This window comes from Carettochelys insculpta, chromosome 1, assembly GCF_033958435.1.
Source record: "Carettochelys insculpta isolate YL-2023 chromosome 1, ASM3395843v1, whole genome shotgun sequence".
NCBI lineage: Eukaryota > Metazoa > Chordata > Testudines > Carettochelyidae > Carettochelys > Carettochelys insculpta.
In genome coordinates, this window is record NC_134137.1 from 87,229,814 (window position 1) to 87,248,916 (window position 19,103).

At 41.4% G+C, this 19,103-nt stretch overlaps 1 protein-coding gene across 2 annotated transcripts in view; it reads right to left on the bottom strand.

Annotated features, from left to right (window-relative positions):
* The window catches only part of TBC1D4 (TBC1 domain family member 4), a 171,495-nt gene that overhangs the window by 63,587 nt on the left and 88,805 nt on the right, over positions 1-19,103 (bottom strand). For both annotated transcript variants that reach the window (XM_074988846.1, XM_074988852.1), the window contains exons 4-8: positions 15,482-15,586; positions 11,560-11,692; positions 9,556-9,647; positions 6,232-6,342; positions 4,661-4,780 (exon numbers count right to left, since the gene is read on the bottom strand). In XM_074988846.1, coding sequence (XP_074844947.1) covers positions 4,661-4,780; positions 6,232-6,342; positions 9,556-9,647; positions 11,560-11,692; positions 15,482-15,586 — 561 coding nt within the window. The remainder of the gene's footprint in view (positions 1-4,660; positions 4,781-6,231; positions 6,343-9,555; positions 9,648-11,559; positions 11,693-15,481; positions 15,587-19,103) is intronic.

Genomic DNA, 19,103 nt, shown 5'->3' on the forward strand with positions numbered 1-19,103 from the left:
TCTGATACTTGTTACCTAATAAATAATGTTAGTCTCTAAGGTGCTATAGGACTTCTGTCTTTGTTTTGTGAAGATACAGACAAAACATGGCTACCTCTCTGAGGCTATTTACTGACATTAGCAAGCACTTATTCAAGTAGTGCCATTGATGCCAATGGGGCCATCAAGGCAAGAAGCTATTCAGAATTCTGTTTTTACAGTGCTGCTTGACAGCGTGGGAAGTGTTTTATCTATTTCCTAATCCACTATGACAGGGGCTTTCTATGTGCATCTTTTTTAAAAAAAATGGACAAAACATGAGAACTGCATGTGCAATAAAAGAATGCAGGATATTGTGGTCCATGGATTTTGTTGGTCTTCCAGAAAATCTGTTCACATATTTGATTAGTGGACCCAGGAGCTCATGGGAATAAGGGGACTTTGAAGTAGGCGGCATCCTTTCGAAAAGGAGCCCCGTCAGGACGCGCCGCGCGGTGGCAAGGCACGTCAATTTCGAAGTGCCGCGGTCGCCCGCATGCTAATGAAGCGCTGAATATGCATTTCAGCGCTTCATTGGTAAACTTCGAAATGGCCGTTTGCGTGGCCATTTCGAAGTTTGGGGCACGTGTAGACGTAGCCTGAATCCTTTGGAAGCAATGCTCTGGGGAGAGAATGCAATTCTCTGAGTTCTCTAATTATCTTCTCCTGGAAACTCCAGATCAAAAGACCCCTGAACTGTACAAAGGGTGGACTAAACATATCATGACGTTGTTCTGAGCTGAAGTTTTGATGACTGTGAAGCCACAATGCAACTCCTTCTATAGGATTTTGAAGAACTGCACTTGCCAGAGCCCATTTTAGGGCTTAGATGATCTCTGCTAAGTTTCTTAGCATACATACAGGTTCTTTTATTTTTTTCCCCCCATGTGTTTTCTGTAGCACTTTCACTTTAAGAATAAAATAGGCTTGCACAGGAAACACTGAGTGGTAACTTGTTTAACTCTTTGCAATCATTCTTTTATTAATGAGGAGAAGGCAAAAGAAGTTTGCCTAATACAGCCTGCCTTTTAAGTAGAATGACAGTGGAGAGAGGAAACTATTGAGCCTGGTGACACTCCAGTCAGAAGGAAGAGAGAGGGAGCGAGCGAGAGGTGGACATTTCCCTGGCCACAAGAGCGGACAGATGGGCAAACCAGAAGACTAAGAGCAGGTGTTCTTGCTGTATCATGGGGGATGGGAGGGCGGGGAAACAGGTGCGGCAGATCTGAACTATAGCCTTTGTCTTCCTGGTTATAAATGATGGCGAAACAAGCTTTCACGGGGACATATATCTTACAGAGCAATTCTTACCAGCGATTTCGTCGTCTTTGGACGACCACTTACAAAAATATCTTACTTACCCCTTTTACCAGTGCAGTGGAAACAGTTTCTCAAAGTTGGAGCTACCAAACGCTAATGTATGATGTACCTGATTTAGTTATGCTGTTAAGACGCAATATGTTCTAATATTTATTGGGTCATTTCTAGAGTCACACTCCCACTCTGGGAGTTGTGTGTGGAAAAGAGCAGCATCCCCTCCAGTGATCTGCTTAAGTATTAGAGTCCAGGGTACTCCCCCAGTCATATGCTCTAGGGCATTACATTTAGATTCAAATCACAAGGCATTGCTGTTGCTACCACTATCTGATGGTATTCTCAACGGCTGAAATGACCCAGATCTTCCAGGTGTCATTCCCCCACACTCAGGTCATGGTTTCTAGGGTCTCACAATTGCCACTTAACTGTCTTAATGCCTAGCTGGATTAAGCTGATCCAAGAGTTAATGATAGGTATGGCCCCAGTTCAGCAACACTCAAACCTGTGCCTAACTTGAAGAACCATGACTACAATAGGACGATTCGTACGAGTAAAGTTAAGGGCTGAAGTATCTGGTGGAATGGACACCTAAGTTTCTTCCACTTGTAGTCTGTTATTTTGCTGGCCCAAGCAATAAATTGAGGCATATCATCCTCAGCACAGTTACACCTCACAAATCACAATCCATTAGGGTTCAGACGAAATCGCTGGTAAGAATTACTCATACGAATCTTAGTGCAGTAATGCCAAGACCAGGGTGCAGCAACCTTTCCGAGGCGGAGTATCAAAATTTGAGCGTTTGACCTCTGTATGTTCTGAGTGATGGTGATGCTTTTGAAAGCTGTGGTGAACGGGACACTGAGGTGTGGCGACTCTGGGCTCTGGAGTCACATGTGGCTCTTGGAGCCTTTAAATACAGCACATGAGGAGTGCCCTCTGCCCGCTCCACACATGCGCCCCACTGTTTGGTGGGACAAGCATGTGGCAGCAGCACTGGTGGCCCTGGGCCCAGAGTGGCTCACACAGCTCCTGAGTCACCAGCATTCAATCTGCACGGGGTGGGAGGGGAACTGGAGTGCTTGTTTTCAGGCCGGGGAGGCAAAGAAGACCATTGTTAGAGCAGGGGAGCTGGGGGTGCCGGGCTCTGGGGGAGGGCACTAACGTAGAGCAGGGGGAGGGGGGGCCCTGTGGTGAATACAGAAGGATGACAACCACAAATGTGGTAATCCTTGAATTACTATTGGACACCACTGTTTTAAAGTCACAAATAGTCCTACTTACAACAGCTTCATTAATAAATAAAATGACAGTGCAACGCTTTACTGTTTTGGTCTTTAAATCTCTGTCTGGCTGTTTTATTAATAAAATATCTAAATATGTTCAGGATTTCAATACAGTTTGAATGTCTCTTACCCTGGTTTCCCTGGTCCAGCATCCTCTCTGGTCTCAGCTGACCTGGCAGGCAGCCCAACAAGCTGGGAGTGGAGCCACCAGTGGCTCTGGGAAGGGAGCCCCAGATGCCAGGAGCTCCCTCTGCAGGGCTGGAGCTGGAGTCCCCCGGGGCCCGATGCCACAGAAGGAACTCCAGTGGGATGATCCAGGGGGCTCTGGCCCTGTTCCGGGGCTTGTGCTCCATGAGCTGTCACAGTGAGGCTTTGGCTCCATCCCCTCACTGCAGCACAGGCTGCCGGGGGCTCTGACCCCAGTCCTACGCTGCCGCAGGGGCCTTCACAGCAGGGGCTCTGGCCCCAGCCCTGTCCTCCAGCCCCCTTCTGTGCTGCATGGTGGGCGGGTGGGGAGGAGTGAGTCTGAGCGCTCACTGTGTGTCATTAAAAATTGGCTTGGGTGCAAACAGTGGCACATATGTTGGGTGCTGGCAACCCCCGACCTAGACTATTACTTCTGATTCTCTTTTCACCTCTTTGTGCTCCTTGCCTGCCTGCCATCATCTGAGGCAGCTCTACGCTACAGTGGAAAGTCAAATTAAGGTACCCAATTATAGTTATGTTAATTATGTAGCTAGAATCAACATACCTGAACTTGAGCTTCCATGCCATCTCCACCAAGGGGAGGCAACAGGAGCGTGCGCTCTCATCAACTTTCCTTACTTCTAATGGGGCGCAGGAAGGGAGAAGTACCAGCACCAACACTGATGTCCTGTAAGTTCAATTTAGCATGTCCCTACTAGAGGAGCTACATCAAGCTCTGCAAGATTGACCACCGGGCAGAGTCCATCTTCCCTGTAGTGGAGATGTACCCATAATTTATATTAGTCCAACTGTAAATAGGATTTTAAACCACTACACACTCTGGAGGAAACAGGGCTGGGGAAGAGAAAAGAAAATACTACCTTCTAGAATTATTCAACTTTTCCAACTGTTACTTTGTTTTCACTGCACAAGGCTCCTTGGTGAACATTTATGATGAAATGAGATCCCATTCACAACGTGGGCTACTGATCAAGACAGTGTGAGAGCTGTAGCACTCTGGCTGCTCTAGTGAAATTGTGTCACAGGGAAAGTTACAGGCTCAATTGGAGGCAAGTAACCTGAAACGGTGAGATTGCTGACACACGGGGCAATGATTAGGCTAATGAGGTAAATAGGTCAATAAGGAACTCACTGAGGAGAAATATAGTTGCAGTTGCCCTGAACATGGTCAATCCCTTCTGAAAGAACAGTGATAAAATATCATCATGGGTCTTCTGTCATAAATCATCTCCCTTGAGAAACAAATACTTACACATTACAGCTTCTAGCTCCATGAAGCCAGTACATCAAGGTGCTCCTTCAGCATGTTGCTGTGCCACACTGCCTAGCCCATTTGGGTGGTCTCTTACTCACACCACGAACACAGTCCCTTTCTTTCCTCCCCTCTTCCCCATTTATAGCTTAATCTTTAGAGCCCCAGAATTGCAGAGCATAGTACAGGCAGGAACTCGCAGGCAGCTTTCAGCCACGTACCTCTACTACGCACAATCCAAAATTACAGTAAAATGTAGCTTAATTGTATCTCATATCATCTGTTAATCTTGCAAGTGTCACTTTGTGGGCTAGCTGCTGCTGATAGGACACAACTGATTTTAAGAAATATTTGCTGAAAAACAATCTTCCTGCACCTGTGCATGCACCCTTTTGAATTTAACAGCACAGAATCCAGCCAAATCAAACCCATAGGAGTCACTTAAGTTTCAAGGATATGATCTTAGCTGGTCTAAGTTTTAATATAAATCCAAACGCTTGTTAAATATGAAAAAATAAACACTGCAGAACCTTATCATTAATGATACCTCTACAAGCTGTTGCCAATAAGCTGTTGGTCTTACCCTTGAGAAGATGTTTTCCAGAGAACTAGTCAAGGATTTCTTGGCCTTGTTTTTCAGAATGTCGAGTTTAAACCGCCCACCGCTGGCAGTATTTTCTGGGATTGCATTGTTTGAAACATTCTGTTGAAATAAGCAAGAACATTTCATATGGTGAAAGTATTGTGGGCCTCTGAAAGCTAAAGCTGATGAAATAACAAGCAACGTACCCTTTACTTAACAGATCTAGCCTATAGAACAGGATGGGCAAGATCCAGCCCATGGGCCGGATGCAGCCCACCAAGCCTTTTAATCTGACCTACCGCTATGGCAGAAAGCAGTGCCACAAAGCACCTGGCTGCCCCCTGTGGCTCTCTGCACTGTGGAGGCGGGGAGGTTAGTGTGCTGCCCTCACCCAGAAAAAATTCTCAGCTCCTACTGACCAGAAACTGACCAATGGGAGCTGAGAGATTTTGCTGTGGGGAGGAAAGTGCAGCACAATTTCTCAGCTACCATTGACCAGTTTCCAGCCAAAAGGTGGAGGGCTTTTGCTGGGGGATGGGGCAGAGGGTGAAGCCCTCCAATCCTCCCCATGGCAGAGAGAGAGACACACACAGAGAGAGAACAGCCAGTGGGCTGGGGCTGCTGGCAGGCAGGAAAGCTTGCCCACGAGTGCTGCAGGCTGCAGCTGCTCATGTAAGCACCTCCCAAGCAGAGCCTGCCTCTGGCACCACATCCCAACTCCCTCCCAGACCTTGCACCTGCTCCTGTACCTGCACCTGCCCCCTGACCAGAATCCTCTCCTGCGTCCAATTTCCCTGCCCCAGGTCATCACCCAAATTCCCTCTTCCCCTCCAGGTTACAACTTGCTCTCAGATCCTGTACCTGCTCCTACACCCCTCCCCCAAGTCAGAATACTCTCCTGCGCCCACACCCCTCCTGGAACCTGCACCACACTACCCTGGCCCCAGGTCACAACCCCCACCTTCATCCAAACTCCCTTTCAGACTCCACACTGTAATGTGCACTCCAGCTCTGTACCCCATGCTCCCTTAAGAACCCAATCTCCATCCCAGACCCCACACCTTCTTTGTAGAAAAGGCCAGCCCTCGACTACTTACCAAATCTTGGAATGTCTCATCCCCTTCCCCCGCGCAGCAAAAAATATTGCCCACTCTTACTACAGAACATCGACTACCTGGCTAACTTTCTTTTTTATTAATTTAAAGAAATGAAGCACATGGCCTAACAAAGTTACACTTTGCATATTAACTCCTACACCACAATTATATCTTACTGTATTTAGGCTCTCTCTCTTTGGCATTGCTTATATTGTACTAAAAATCAACAACAAAAATAACTGGTCTGGTTTTGCCAAGTGCACAGAAAAACAGAAAAGCAACCCCAAACATAAACTTTAATCAAATGTGCCAAAGTGAATCAAAAATAGTATGGCTATAGAAAACAGATGAGTCCTCTCTCATTCACAGTATAAAAGGCTCAGTTCTCACCGCACTGTTCTAGCGCCATCCTGCTAGTGTGATTATCAAAGGTTGTATCTGAAGAAAGTAATAGAAATAAGTATCGGGCTTTACCAATGGTGCCTCGCCAATATGGATGTGTGCCTTTTGTTTAGCTTCACACAACTGTCGCAGATGTAAGATCACAAGCTCATTTTCTTCCTGGTCACTAACAGGCTTCATTTTCTGTCAAGAAAAGGCCCGCTAATAAAGCATTTCCTTCAATATATTACTACTTTCATTTTATTAGAAATATTATGAATGTTCTATTTGTCAGTGGTCTTGGAAGATAAGTTATTCCTGATGCTCCATATTCCAGAAATGTATAATACACATAGCATATAAATGATCAACATTATTCACCTATTTTTTCATAATAATTTGTTCAAAAATGTATATAGCATTATTCAGCAGGTGTGCCTTGTCTTATACAAGCATAAGGGTGTACAGGCAAAATTTTCAAAGCACTTAAGTGGCTTAGGACATAAGACCCATACTTAAAAGCTGCCAGGTGCTTTTGAAGATACCATTCTGGTGCCTATTTGCAATGTCAGCTCAGCTTTTTAGAGCTATTTAGGCATTACTCAAATCAGGATTACAAGGCCTACCTGATTTAGGAGCCAAAGTGTAGGTCTACACAGCAAAATTATTTTGAAATAACTATCCTAGCATCTATACAACGCAACCACTATTTCGAAACTATTTTGAAATAGTGGTTGGTTTATTTCAAAAATAGGTAAAACTCATTGATGAGGAAGTGTGCCTATTTCCAAACAGCTATTTTGAATTAGGGACTGTTCAGACAGAGCGTATTTCGAAATAAGCCATAGTGCTCCAATGGCTCTATTTCAAGATAGGCTCTGTATATAGACCCTGATATTTCAAAATGCATTTGTACGTAGCAGCATTATTTCAAAATAAGCTGAAATAGTTTATTTCTAAAGAAAGTGGCTGTGTAGACGTCCCCTAAATCTCATTTAAAGTAAAATGGGATACAGACTTTTATGTACCTACATTACTTGTGAGAATGAGGCTCTGCAATGCCCAATTTGAAGTTTCATTTTAAGACACTGCAGAATAGAGAGTGGAACAATTAATCTCCCTAAAATTGCACTTGGGGTAAGATTTTCTTAAATGCCAAAATACTGTTGTGAGCTGCACATTAAACATCCCTGCTGAAAAAGGCTTGGAATCCCACAGGTTCTGCAGGACCCACTGCCAGAAAAGCAGGAGCAAGTAAAACGTACTTTGTTGTAGGTGGGATTGTATGGGCAAAACAAAAAGCACAAACTGCAAAAATGTGCAGGAAAACATTAAATCTCTTGTAAGCGTATCATAATCAGAATTGAGCAATGGAAAGCAAAGTTTTCCTTTTTTTAAAGCTGTGCACGGGACAGAAGTATTTGATGTCTTTATAAAAGGAGTTAAAGTATTTTATAAGGTTGAAGCCAAATTTGTTTTATTCTTTTAATGGCTAGAAACTGCCTGAATTCGGGTTTTTAACATATAAATATATTAGCCAACATTTTTTAATAGCATGGGGAAATTTTTGCAGGTGGAGTTTTAAAAAAAAAAATGAGATACAATGTTGGAACTGGTGGGAGTGGGTATCGTGGGCCAAGATGGGAACTGCATTAGGAAGAAAAGAAAAAAAAGTCTTACTCAGGAATCTTGTTGCTTATAGGATGAACCTCCAGAGTGAATACTTGTGTGTAAATAATTTTAAGGAATGTTGGAATCACAGGTTGCACCTCTCTCACCCAGCAACACTGGGACATCACTTGCGCCAAACAAGAGAATTTGTTGGACCATGGGAGGTCAATGTTGTCCAGAACATTACCAACACTCCCACTGCTTACTGGGTTCTTAGAAGACATTTAGGGGTAAATTACAGCTAAATAACAGCACAGATCAAGTCTGGTCAAGCTCTGCTTCCCCCTCAACACCCCTCACCATCTTACAGTCATCAGTACTTATGCCCCCCACACTGACTAGCAGCGATGAAGCAAAAGAAAGTTTCTATGAGGATCTTGACCATCTTGTGAAAGCAACTCCTCCTAGTGACAAGCTTCTCCTGTTGGGTGACTTCAACGCCAGGGTCGGCAAGGACTGTAGGACCTAGAAATGAGTGCTGGGGCATCATGGTGTGGGTAACATGAATGCCAATGGCCGCCCTCTGCTGAGCTTATGTGCCAAAAATGACCTGATGATTACCAACACTCTCTTCAGGCAAGCCAATAAATACAAGACTAAATGGATGCACCTGAGATCAAAACAGTGGCACCTGATTGACTGTCATCTGTCATAGGTGGGACATTCAAGATGTTAAGATCACCAGGGCCATGCGGAGAGCTGAGTGCTGGACTGATCATAGACTCGTCAGATCAGTCCTTATGCTTCACATCACACCACTGCACTGCAAGAAGCTCAAGGTTGTCAGACCCTCCTTCAACAAATTGGGAAGCTGCAACATACTGGTCATTGTGAGAAATTCACAGCCTGCCTTGACGAAGTGCTGACGTCCCATGGACCTCTGACTGGAGACCCAACACAAAAGTGGGACCAGTTCAAAACCCTGGTGACAGAGTCAGCCAAGTCAACACTAGGACTGAAAAAGAGATTTCACCAAGACTGGTTTGAGGAAAATGATGAGGCCATCATGAAGATCTTAGAGGAAAAACAGACCCATTTCTGCTAAGCCAAAACAATCAACAGCACAGAACAATGAGTGAGGACTGGTGGCTGTAAACAAACTTTATGGGACCACGGGAAAGTTGGCTACACCCGTGGTAAGTGGTCCTCCGGCTAAATAAAATCATGCCAGATCACAGAAGTTGCTGGACGAGAGTGTTCTGCACTAGAGAGGTCCAACCTTTGAAGTTATTCTATGACTAGGATTTATTTTTAACTGTCCACATCACTTCATTACTTGAACGTCTCACACACATTGAAGAACTCAGCCCACATCTCCCCACATGATCGGGAAGTAGCATCTTCCCCATTTTACACACGAGGAACAGAACTACAGATGGATTAAATAACCTTACGTAGGGTCACATGAGACATTTATTGTAGAGTTAGGAACTGAACTGTTCCCATACAGCACTTTCTCAAATCACTTTAAATTGGATATTGTACAATAATAATTTTGAAGAATAAACTAATGTGGACTATTACTGCAGAGGACTATAAGCAAGAAAACTAAATATAGCTGAAAGGAAAAATATGGGTATTTCCCAATTTAAAGTACAGTCCACTGACCACAGGAAACTCAGGAAGTTGAGTGCAAACCTTTGCACATAGGCATGCCCACAGACACAAAAAAGATTTCCAGAATAGGAGGGAAGTCAAAACCTGCATAAATATGGGAGAAAACAAGAACCACATTGGCTTTATTACCTGAACACGTTCAAAAATGTCTGCTTGCTCATTATCAGTGAGTGATGACAGGTGCCTCTGAATTACAAGTTTGGCTCTTGGAGGGTAAAGACCTTAGGGGAAAAAATATTAAAAACAGATCGTCTGAGAACTACTATAACTTAATTCATTCACAGGACTACCCCAAGATTCCTACCTGTGCTGCTATAAAAGCTACACAAATATAACACACTTTTAAAATAAATGAAACATAAGGATTTTAGAACACTTTCCCATTAAAAAACTATTTACAATGTACTTTTCAAAATCATTACAATACCAATCTCTTAATTTGTCTATTCTCACTAGATCATCCTGAGGTAAGAATTCAGTGCCTTATTTTAACAGTGGGTAGGGAATCCTATCTGGTGAGGAATTGCATAGAGTACCACAGTGAAAAGCTCTAAGAGATACAAAGCTGTTCCCCTTTCTCCAGCAAACACTGCCCAACTTGCCCTTGTCTCCCATCTTCTCTTGTACATTCAAGTCAGGCTACTTCCTTCTTCTCAATGTCTTCTGGGTGCTGGAAGGTGCATCATTCAGCATACAGGAGAGAACAGACTACCAACTCCTAATTGCTGTTCCTGGGCCACAGCAACTTTAGCTACGGGGTGTAGTAACTACAGCAAAATGTCCAGGTCAGCTTGAGAACAGACTATACTCTGGGAAAGCAACAATTATCAGAAGTCAATAACCCAGCCAAATTTGAATGGATTTTCACAGGGAGGGGAGGGGAGGGGAGGGGAGGGGAGCAAAAAGCCCAAAACAATTTCAATGTCTCTCCTGAAAGAATAGAAGAACTAGAACATCTTAATTTAAAAGATAAGACTTTAACGTTAGCCAAAACAACAATTTCCAACCACATTCTGAAGCCACTGAACCACTTTATTTGAACATTTAAAAAAAAAAAAAAAACTGTTTAGACTGATACAGACCACTAGAATAGAGGATTTCAACCTGAATGGTTCAAGTTTGGCAGAGTAATTTGATGCAACTGAACATCCAGTCTTAAAAAGCGTTCGGCTTCCTTTACAATAAACTTTTTGGCAATTCAACAGTTTTCAGTTCTCCCTGAAGCCCAAAAACCTCAAATATTTAAAATAAAACAAACCAAAAACACTGCAGCAAAATATTTTACAATTACTTCTGAAAAAAGTTTCTATCAAGTTTTCTTGTGCTTTTGTCCATCAGAGGGAGCTGAGAAACAGAAGTTTGTGGTGTTCATCACAATACCTTGTACAAAAGCGATAGACAACTTTGTGTGCACACACCAACTTTTAGTGAAGAGAGAGTATATCATACTATATTATGTATGTAGGTTCCATTTACCATCTTTATGTTATTTCTAATAACCATCCTACAAAATATCAAAACACCATATTGTGGCATATTAAACTGCCCTTCAAGTCAGAACTGTGTCCACAGATTTGAAGCCACGCACTGGTCCTAAATTCTTTAATATCAAATTAAACAAGGATAATAATCTCCTATTTTGCTATCATATTTCATGCAATAAAACAAGATAATGAAATACATAAAGCACTCAGATGCATGGGAAAAAACAAACAAAATTAAGAATAAAAAAAGAAAGTCTAAAATTGATGTCTTATTACCATCCCTTCATTCACTATCACCTTTAAAACCTTCCTTAAAAAACAATGGTCTCCAAAGGTGTTCACAGAACTATGTTGAGAATTTTTGAATAAGCTAACAAAGATAACAGTAGTAGAGAGACAGAGACAGAAAAATGTAATATTTATAGCAAGAGCTTTAAGGGGACACATAGAAGATAACTATTGCAATAACAACCACTCCACTCAATTTCTTGGCTACGTACCGTGGTCATGCGAATTTTTTTCATCTTTAACTAAACTGAGATTTAAACAATTAAATAGGTTTTAATAAAACTAAGAGCTGATGCACTGTGGTGCTTCTGGAGTGAAAAAGAAAATGTTCTTTATAACTGAAAATAAACTGAATTGATACCTTCGATTCTTTCACAGAGTTTGTGTAAAGAGTGCATAGGGCAAGCCTCACACAGTTTAATCTGAGTCTTGGCATTCTGCAGAGCTGCAGCAGTGCTAAAGGCTTGTTTCAGGGTGAGCATTACTTCATCAACCTAGAACAAAAAGAAACAAAACACACTGAAAACTGGGTGGTGTTTTACAAGACAATATAAAAGGGGGAAAATGTCATAGAAGGTCAGGTTTGTCCTGAAGTCATTCCACAATAGACAGTGTATTTGTTAGGAATGTTGTTTCCTTGTTCATACTGCATAAATTAATAGATTGTAAAAATGTTCAGTAGTCTAATGGTCCAGAGATCAAAGGTCTTATTCCTAACTTTCTATTGATTTCAAGAGTGTTATCAGACAAGGGACATTGAAATCAATAAGAATAAGGAGCCCGGTGGGATTTTAAAAAGGACCTACATGACTATCTACACTGGTGTGTGCTTGAACACCTTTAAAAATTTGGCCATTTAGAGAACTTTCAAAAATTCTCTATGTATGTCTGTGGATTCTTCTGGGAATTTACTGGCCTAGTTCCGTAATGTTGCACATCCACAGTTCCTTCTGAAAATGAACACCTACGGGGGTGGGAACCAAGCAATAAATAGTAACTTCAAGCACTCAGGCTTGAAAATTGGGTCTCCTACAGTGCCCAGGGATTATATTTTACTTGCTTACTTATTTTAATTGCAAATAGCTATTATGACCTCTACGTCCATGACACTTTGATTTTAGCTTGGTTGCAATAGTGATGCTCAGAGTAAAGGGTTTATTGTCTCTTCTCACAGAAACAATTACATATGGCATTTTCTCCTAAAATAGTTTTCAATTGCTCAGATTTAAGTCTCTAAAGAACAAAATAATTTTGATCTGTTGTTGCAGTTTTATTCTCTTGGGCATATCAGAATCTTTAGGTACCAGTCTCTTGGCCCCCGACTCATTTGAATCAAAGGATTTGAAGGACAAGCTATGAGTTTCTTTGTAACCAATAAATAACTCATCCTTATTTACTCTTTTCCAGACTCCAGTCTGGGTCCTGCTCTTTCCTCTCCTAGCACCACAAATACTGCAACGCAGTGTTCCCACACACTGCAGCACTGGGTAGGGTAAATCTTTGTTTTGCCTGGGAAAAAGGTCAGAGGTGATCATTTTCTCCTCAACTGGGATAGATATGCAAATGTGCTTTCATGCCTGGAAGACTGACTTCTTGGAGCCTTCTTTCCCCTTATGTATTTTAAGGGCACACTTATTAAAAGCTAATCAGCCCACTTTCTTGTTTCTGCCTGGCAGAAGGAATTGTGTTGGAACTGATGGTTCAATTCTTAGAGGGCTTTCAAAGATCATAATTTAGACCCAGTTCTTTCCGGTTATCTATCAGCCTTCTGTGAGGTACATTTGTGAGGGATGGAACATGATTGCACATTCAGGTTTCTGTCTACAAGCAGTCTGCTAACATTCAAACTAAGACGTGGGTCTGTCCCATGAGAGCTCATCACCTAATCAATTATTTTGTTAGTATTTAAAGTGTTGCATGACTGCTTTTTTGTTTTGCAAGATACAGACTAACACGGCTCTCTCTCTGTCACTATTCAAACTAGGATCACAAAAGGAGGACTAGGGTTATAAAAGTGTTCTGTTGATCATCAAGTAAAGCTTTGCCTGAATGAATTAGTGAGTTTGCACTGTGGTATGTGTCATTTACGTAATTAAATGAAAATTATTTGATTAATGTTATTGGTAGGCTCTAGCTGGCTTCTCACAACTCAACTCAATTTATTCTTGTCCTGTCACTAACATTTCACAAGGCTTGTGGTGTGCATACACAATTACAACAGCACAGCCTAACAGTCTGCTTTTACAGACAGCAGGTTTCTTTTCCATGCCTCTAACCATTTAAACACTTGCTGGGAGTGAAATATTATTAGTCTTGTAATATGCAAGGGACTTAAGGATGAGGGTTTTATTGATTTATAAACCAACTCCTTTCTTTCTTTTAGATTACTGGTGAATTACCAGGGATCAGATTGACCACTCAGATGAAGACATATTTTCCTTTAAAATGACAAACAGCTGACCACTCAATCAGTTTGGTTCTCTCTCAAATTTTGACAATGGGCGAGATCTTTAGCAGGTCTAAAGTAGTCCAGTTTCATGGACTCCAATAAAGCTGTGCTTGTTACCCCCACCTGAGGATCTAGCCCAACAATCTTTGAACCACCGATAAGAAAGCTTAGGCCTCTAAGAACTGCTTCACTCCTCCATAATGCTCAAGTATTTATGCATTGTTTTGTGCTCTGAAGTTAATAAAGCTGATCAAAATTATACTCATTAAACATTTATCAAAAGTTTGAATTTTGATTAAAAACAAGTATTTTCATCTTTTTTTTTTTCCCTCTACACAGTTACGGAGTTGGTTAACAATTTGATTCTTGAAAATTGTAAAAAAATCAAATACATATGAATTCACTCCCTCTTTTTGTAGCTCTAAGTAAGGGCAGTTAGGCCGTTCTTTATTAGAGGAAATACTGCCTATCTTCTAGAAATTCATGCTGATCTTTCACTTTGAAGCACTAGTAAGTCACAGTACCATCAGTTAATATGGTTTCTTTGTACTGGTCATTAAAAGAGCTCTCTGCAGTTTGGAAGTCTGCCACTTTCACCAACAGAAGTTGGTCCAATGAAAGTTACCACTTCATCCATCTTGTCTTTCCCTCCATAAGAAAATTTTGGAAAGGCATTACTTTATATATGTCATATCTAACAATTAAGTATGCTGTATCTTATAACCACAATGGCTATTTGGTGACACAGAAACTAAGCCACTCGGCACTAGACAGGGAAAGAGGGAAAGGAATAGTGAGAGAGGCATCAGACACCAAAGGGTACTGAGCCCATGGTTATTGATAATACTATTTGGTGTCACGTCCATTATGTCACGCACTTCAACGATTCATTATGCAGAATCCAAATTTTCTAATTCAAATGTGAAGTCCCTCTTATTTCTGTGTGTGTGTGTGTGTGTGTGTGTGTGTGTGTGTGTGTGTGTGTGTGCGCACGCACGCACGCACACTTTAAGGGAGGAGTACGACAGCTTAGTACTAGAAGCCATGGACTGGAACTCAGTACATACAAATTCTATTTCCAGTTCTGTTACTAATTTAGTAATTTGGCCCCAGTTCACAAGGTACATGTCAGTAGGTTGTTACAAAGATGAAGGAGGGGGGAAAAAAAAAAGTGTTCTCCTTACCCTCTAAGGACAAGAAGCAATAGGCTTGAATTGCAGCAAGGGAGTATTAATTGGACAATAGGAAAATCTTCCCAGCTGTCAGGGCAATTAAGCACTGGATGGTTGTGGTATCTCTGTCATTGGAGGTTTTTAAGAGCAGATTAGAGAATCACTGGTCAATGATGGTCTAAACATTACTTAATTCTGTTGTGAGTGCAGGGGACAGGATTAGGTATGTATTCACAATATAAAGCAGATACTGAATTGCTGAGCCTCCGTTTACCTGTATGGAAAGTGGGTATAACACTTACATCATACAGCTAGAGAGTCAGGCATTATAAAGTGTTTTGAAAACCTCCGATTAAAAAAATGCCAATATGTGAAAATTGAGGGCTTATCTACACAGTACATCAGTAGAGCAGCTGCACCGATGTAGCTGTACAACTGTAGCACTTAGGGAAGACACTAACTATACTGATGGGATAGCCACTCACATCAGTGCAGGAATTCTACCTCTCAGTAGCTATGTTACTGGGAGAAGCCCTCCTGTCAACATACTGCTGTCTACATAGAGAGGCCAGCACACCTATAACGCTCAAGGGTGTGGATTTTCCACACCACTGAATTACAAACTTGGTGTACACTACCATAACAGTTTGTTAATTACTTACCAAAGATTCACTTGCACACTGGAACACATAGCAAACATACTGGCTTATCCCAGGTTCAATAGATTCCCGACAAATAAAACCAAAGTGGTCAACATGTTGTATACCCTGAAAAAATTGTAAAAGACTCACTGAAATGTGAATTTTATAATAGTGCAAAGCAGTTCAGAAAAATACAGTGACAGTTGGATTTCAGCTCTTGCCAAAAGTGATCTACTGCTCCTTTCCCAATATAGAGAATTTGTAGTGAATAAAAAAGCTGGACAGTTGCTGATGTAAAACCCAGCAACTCTTAGTTCACACACACACACAGCCTATGAATGTGTGTGTCAGGCTCAAGTTCTTTCCTCCTGATAAATTTTTATCTTAGAAACATTTTTCTTGGATTCAATTAGTCCAGCTTAGCCCCTCTTCTCACCTTATACCACTGGGAGGCAATTCATACCATTTCCCCTGTGGCAGCTCAGGGCCTTCAATTCACAAAGTAGGAAGTGATAGATTTTATACCTACAAAAGCACCACCATTCTGACATTTATTTTTGGTTAAACTTACATATTTACTTAAAGAAACCAGACCAATTCCCAGACTCGGCAAAAACTGTTTTAACACAAATCTAGGAAGAATTACAGCAAAATCTATTGCGGTCTTCCAAATTTTCTCATTTCCTTGCATAAGGGAAGGTGAGATGACACTTGTGTCACTGTACCTGAAAATAGCATAGCAAGTTTGCTTGTTAACTGTACTTCCAGCCCTGTTTTCTACTAGGGCATCTTGACTTGTCATATCAACAGGACACGTGATAATTTTTCTAGATTACTCACAAGCTCAATGAGGCTTGACAAGAAACCCACACAGCTCTCTGACTCTTGGGATTATATATACAGCCATATAAAATTGTATCATTTATATTTGTGACTTGGTCAATTAGACAAATTCAGCACTTGCATTTTGTATTCTGACATGAAGCCCCCAGCACACTCATACCATAGAAAAGCAGCACGTTTATTAGGGCAGAAGTAAAATAACCCTAAATAGATATTGGTGCGATGGTTACATACACCCTTCATTTTAATCAACTGTGAACTCATGAGGGTAAATATTGCAAGCTATCACACTGGCTACCACAGGGTGTTTAACAGTGAACAAATGCTGATGAGCTCTGTATAACTAATATTTAATTTCTATTGACTATAAGAATTCTCCAGAGTTGCTGGATTGTTTGAGGAGTTTTTTTTGACTGTTTGTTTGTTTTGTCAAATGAGCTCATTTTTTCTGTCACAGATGTTTTGGAAATAATTTTGTTAGCACCTACTTACTTTAGTTCCCAATATAGCTTTTATTTTTACTACCCACACAAGTTATGTGCCAGTCAAAGACTACCTAAAATACTAAAATGAAATGTAATCTGAAGTGATTTATTGCTTACATAAGCCCAGTTGGGAAGAAGTTGCAGCCCTGTTGGCCCCAGGATATTACAGAGACAAGATAGGTGAGATAGCATGTTTTACTGGATTAACTTCTGTTTGAAAGAGATATGCCTTAGACCTACAGAGAATTCTTCATGTCAGGGAAAGGCACTCAGTGTCATGGCTAAATACAAAATTGAACAGATAGTTTAGCACAAGTAGTTAGCAGACAATCTGAACATAAACTCCCATGTTCTAAGGCTAGCATTAGCATATTGGTTAGATGTCGTACTTAGTTGTGATACTTTGGAGTAAGTTTCCCCAGACACAAAGAACTTGTTGCAGTTTGAGAACTGGTCTCCTTTACCAACAGAAGCTGGTCCAATAGAAAGGTATTACTTCATCCACCTTACCTCTGTTAAGAGGAGGGCAGGAACAGAGAGGACTGTCTAGATAATAGGCCAGTTTCTACTATATTTAAATATCAATGATGTTATTGATGGTGGTGTTCTCTTGAGCTGCTCCTGGGTTCACCTGCAGGATCCTTTCCTGCCTCTTCTTCTTGTGCATCTGCCTGATTTGTATGAGCTAAAGACATTATGGATCCATCTTTATTGTTTGCCTACACAGACCAGATTTCTCCATTTCACTTGCAGTCCCCTTACCCCTATACCAGAAGCAACAGAAAGTGCTAATCCCAGATTTTATTTGCTGGATATGTAGCCATACAAGGGAAGATTTTTGAATGCGGTTAATTTAACATCTCACAAAAAGTACTTCTGGATCAGATGCTGGTCTAAGAACCTCAAGGGTATGCATTTACAGACTTCTGATAATCTTCAGAAGCATACCTTTGGGCTGTGTCTACACGGGCACATATCTTCGAAATAGCCATATTTCAAAGATTACTAATGAGGCACTGAATAGAATATTCAGCACCTCATTAGCATTAGGATGCTTCTGGCCACGGCACTTCGAAAGTGCAGCTTTCAAAAGTGCATGGCTCGGCGTGGCTACACGAGGGTTTTTTTTGAAAGGACCTGCACCTTTCGAAATTCCCTTATTCCGATCAGTGATTGGGATAAGGGGATTTCGAAAGGTGCGGGGTCCTTTTGAAAAGGACCCCTGTGTAGCCACACGCTTTCTAAAGCGGTGCTTTCGAAGTGCCATTGCCAGAAGCGTCCTAATGCTAATGAGGTGCTGAACATTCAATTCAGTGCCTCATTAGTAATCTTCGAAATGGCCATTAGCATGGCTATTTCGACGATTTGTGCCCGTGTAGACATACCCTGGTTACCTGCTGTGGCACACACTTAACTGTAGGATGAGGAAATGTGAAATAAGGCAAGAGAAGGGTGAAGAAAATGATTTGGTTTAGGGATCACACTTGGACAAAAAGGAAACCAATTTTGTGTGAAGACCTATGGTGGCAAAGGAGAAGTGCAAAGAGCCTCCTCATCTTGTTTATTTCAGTTTGTAAAAATGCATACAACCAAGCCTAAGATGGGTTACTGAGATAGCTCTTGTGCAGAATGCACAGACCTCAGAATCGCTGCTATTAATATTTTCTCCATATACAGGCAGAAGTCACAGTTCTGCCCACACCTTGGCTGCAGAGCTAATCCCACACTGGGGAGAGGGACACATAACAGCTGTACTCCTTTTATTCCTAGAAGTCCTCACAGAAATACAATGTTCCATCTCAGAGCACCTCCAAACTGCAGATTTCAGGTTACTGGCAAATTGAACAGAGTCGTGTCTTTCCTTTAATGTAATTCACATCTAGCAAAGGTGACCAGAACTGATGCTACACCTCACAGAACTTCACTAGTTCTGTTTATATCATTATATTAGGAGCTCTTTGAGACAGGGACTCTGCTTCCTTTTATATTTGTGCTGATATTACCAGGTTGAGGGAGGAAACACAAACCAGTAAATGGCATTCGTATGTTCTGAGCCTCCATACTTTGAATAACTTCTGCCTGATCTATTACAAAGGAGAACATCTATCCCTGTAATCCACAATGGTAGGAATTGGATGATGGAGTTTTAACATCTGATCCATTTTTTTTTTGGTGTCATCAGCAAACTCACACTGCACTTTGTCACTTCTAAACTGTAGCAGATGTTCTTCGTCACATTCAAAATATGGTTACCTTAAACATCACTCTCTAGATTATACTTAGCATTTCTCAGTGCCCAATGGGGGTAGCAGAGA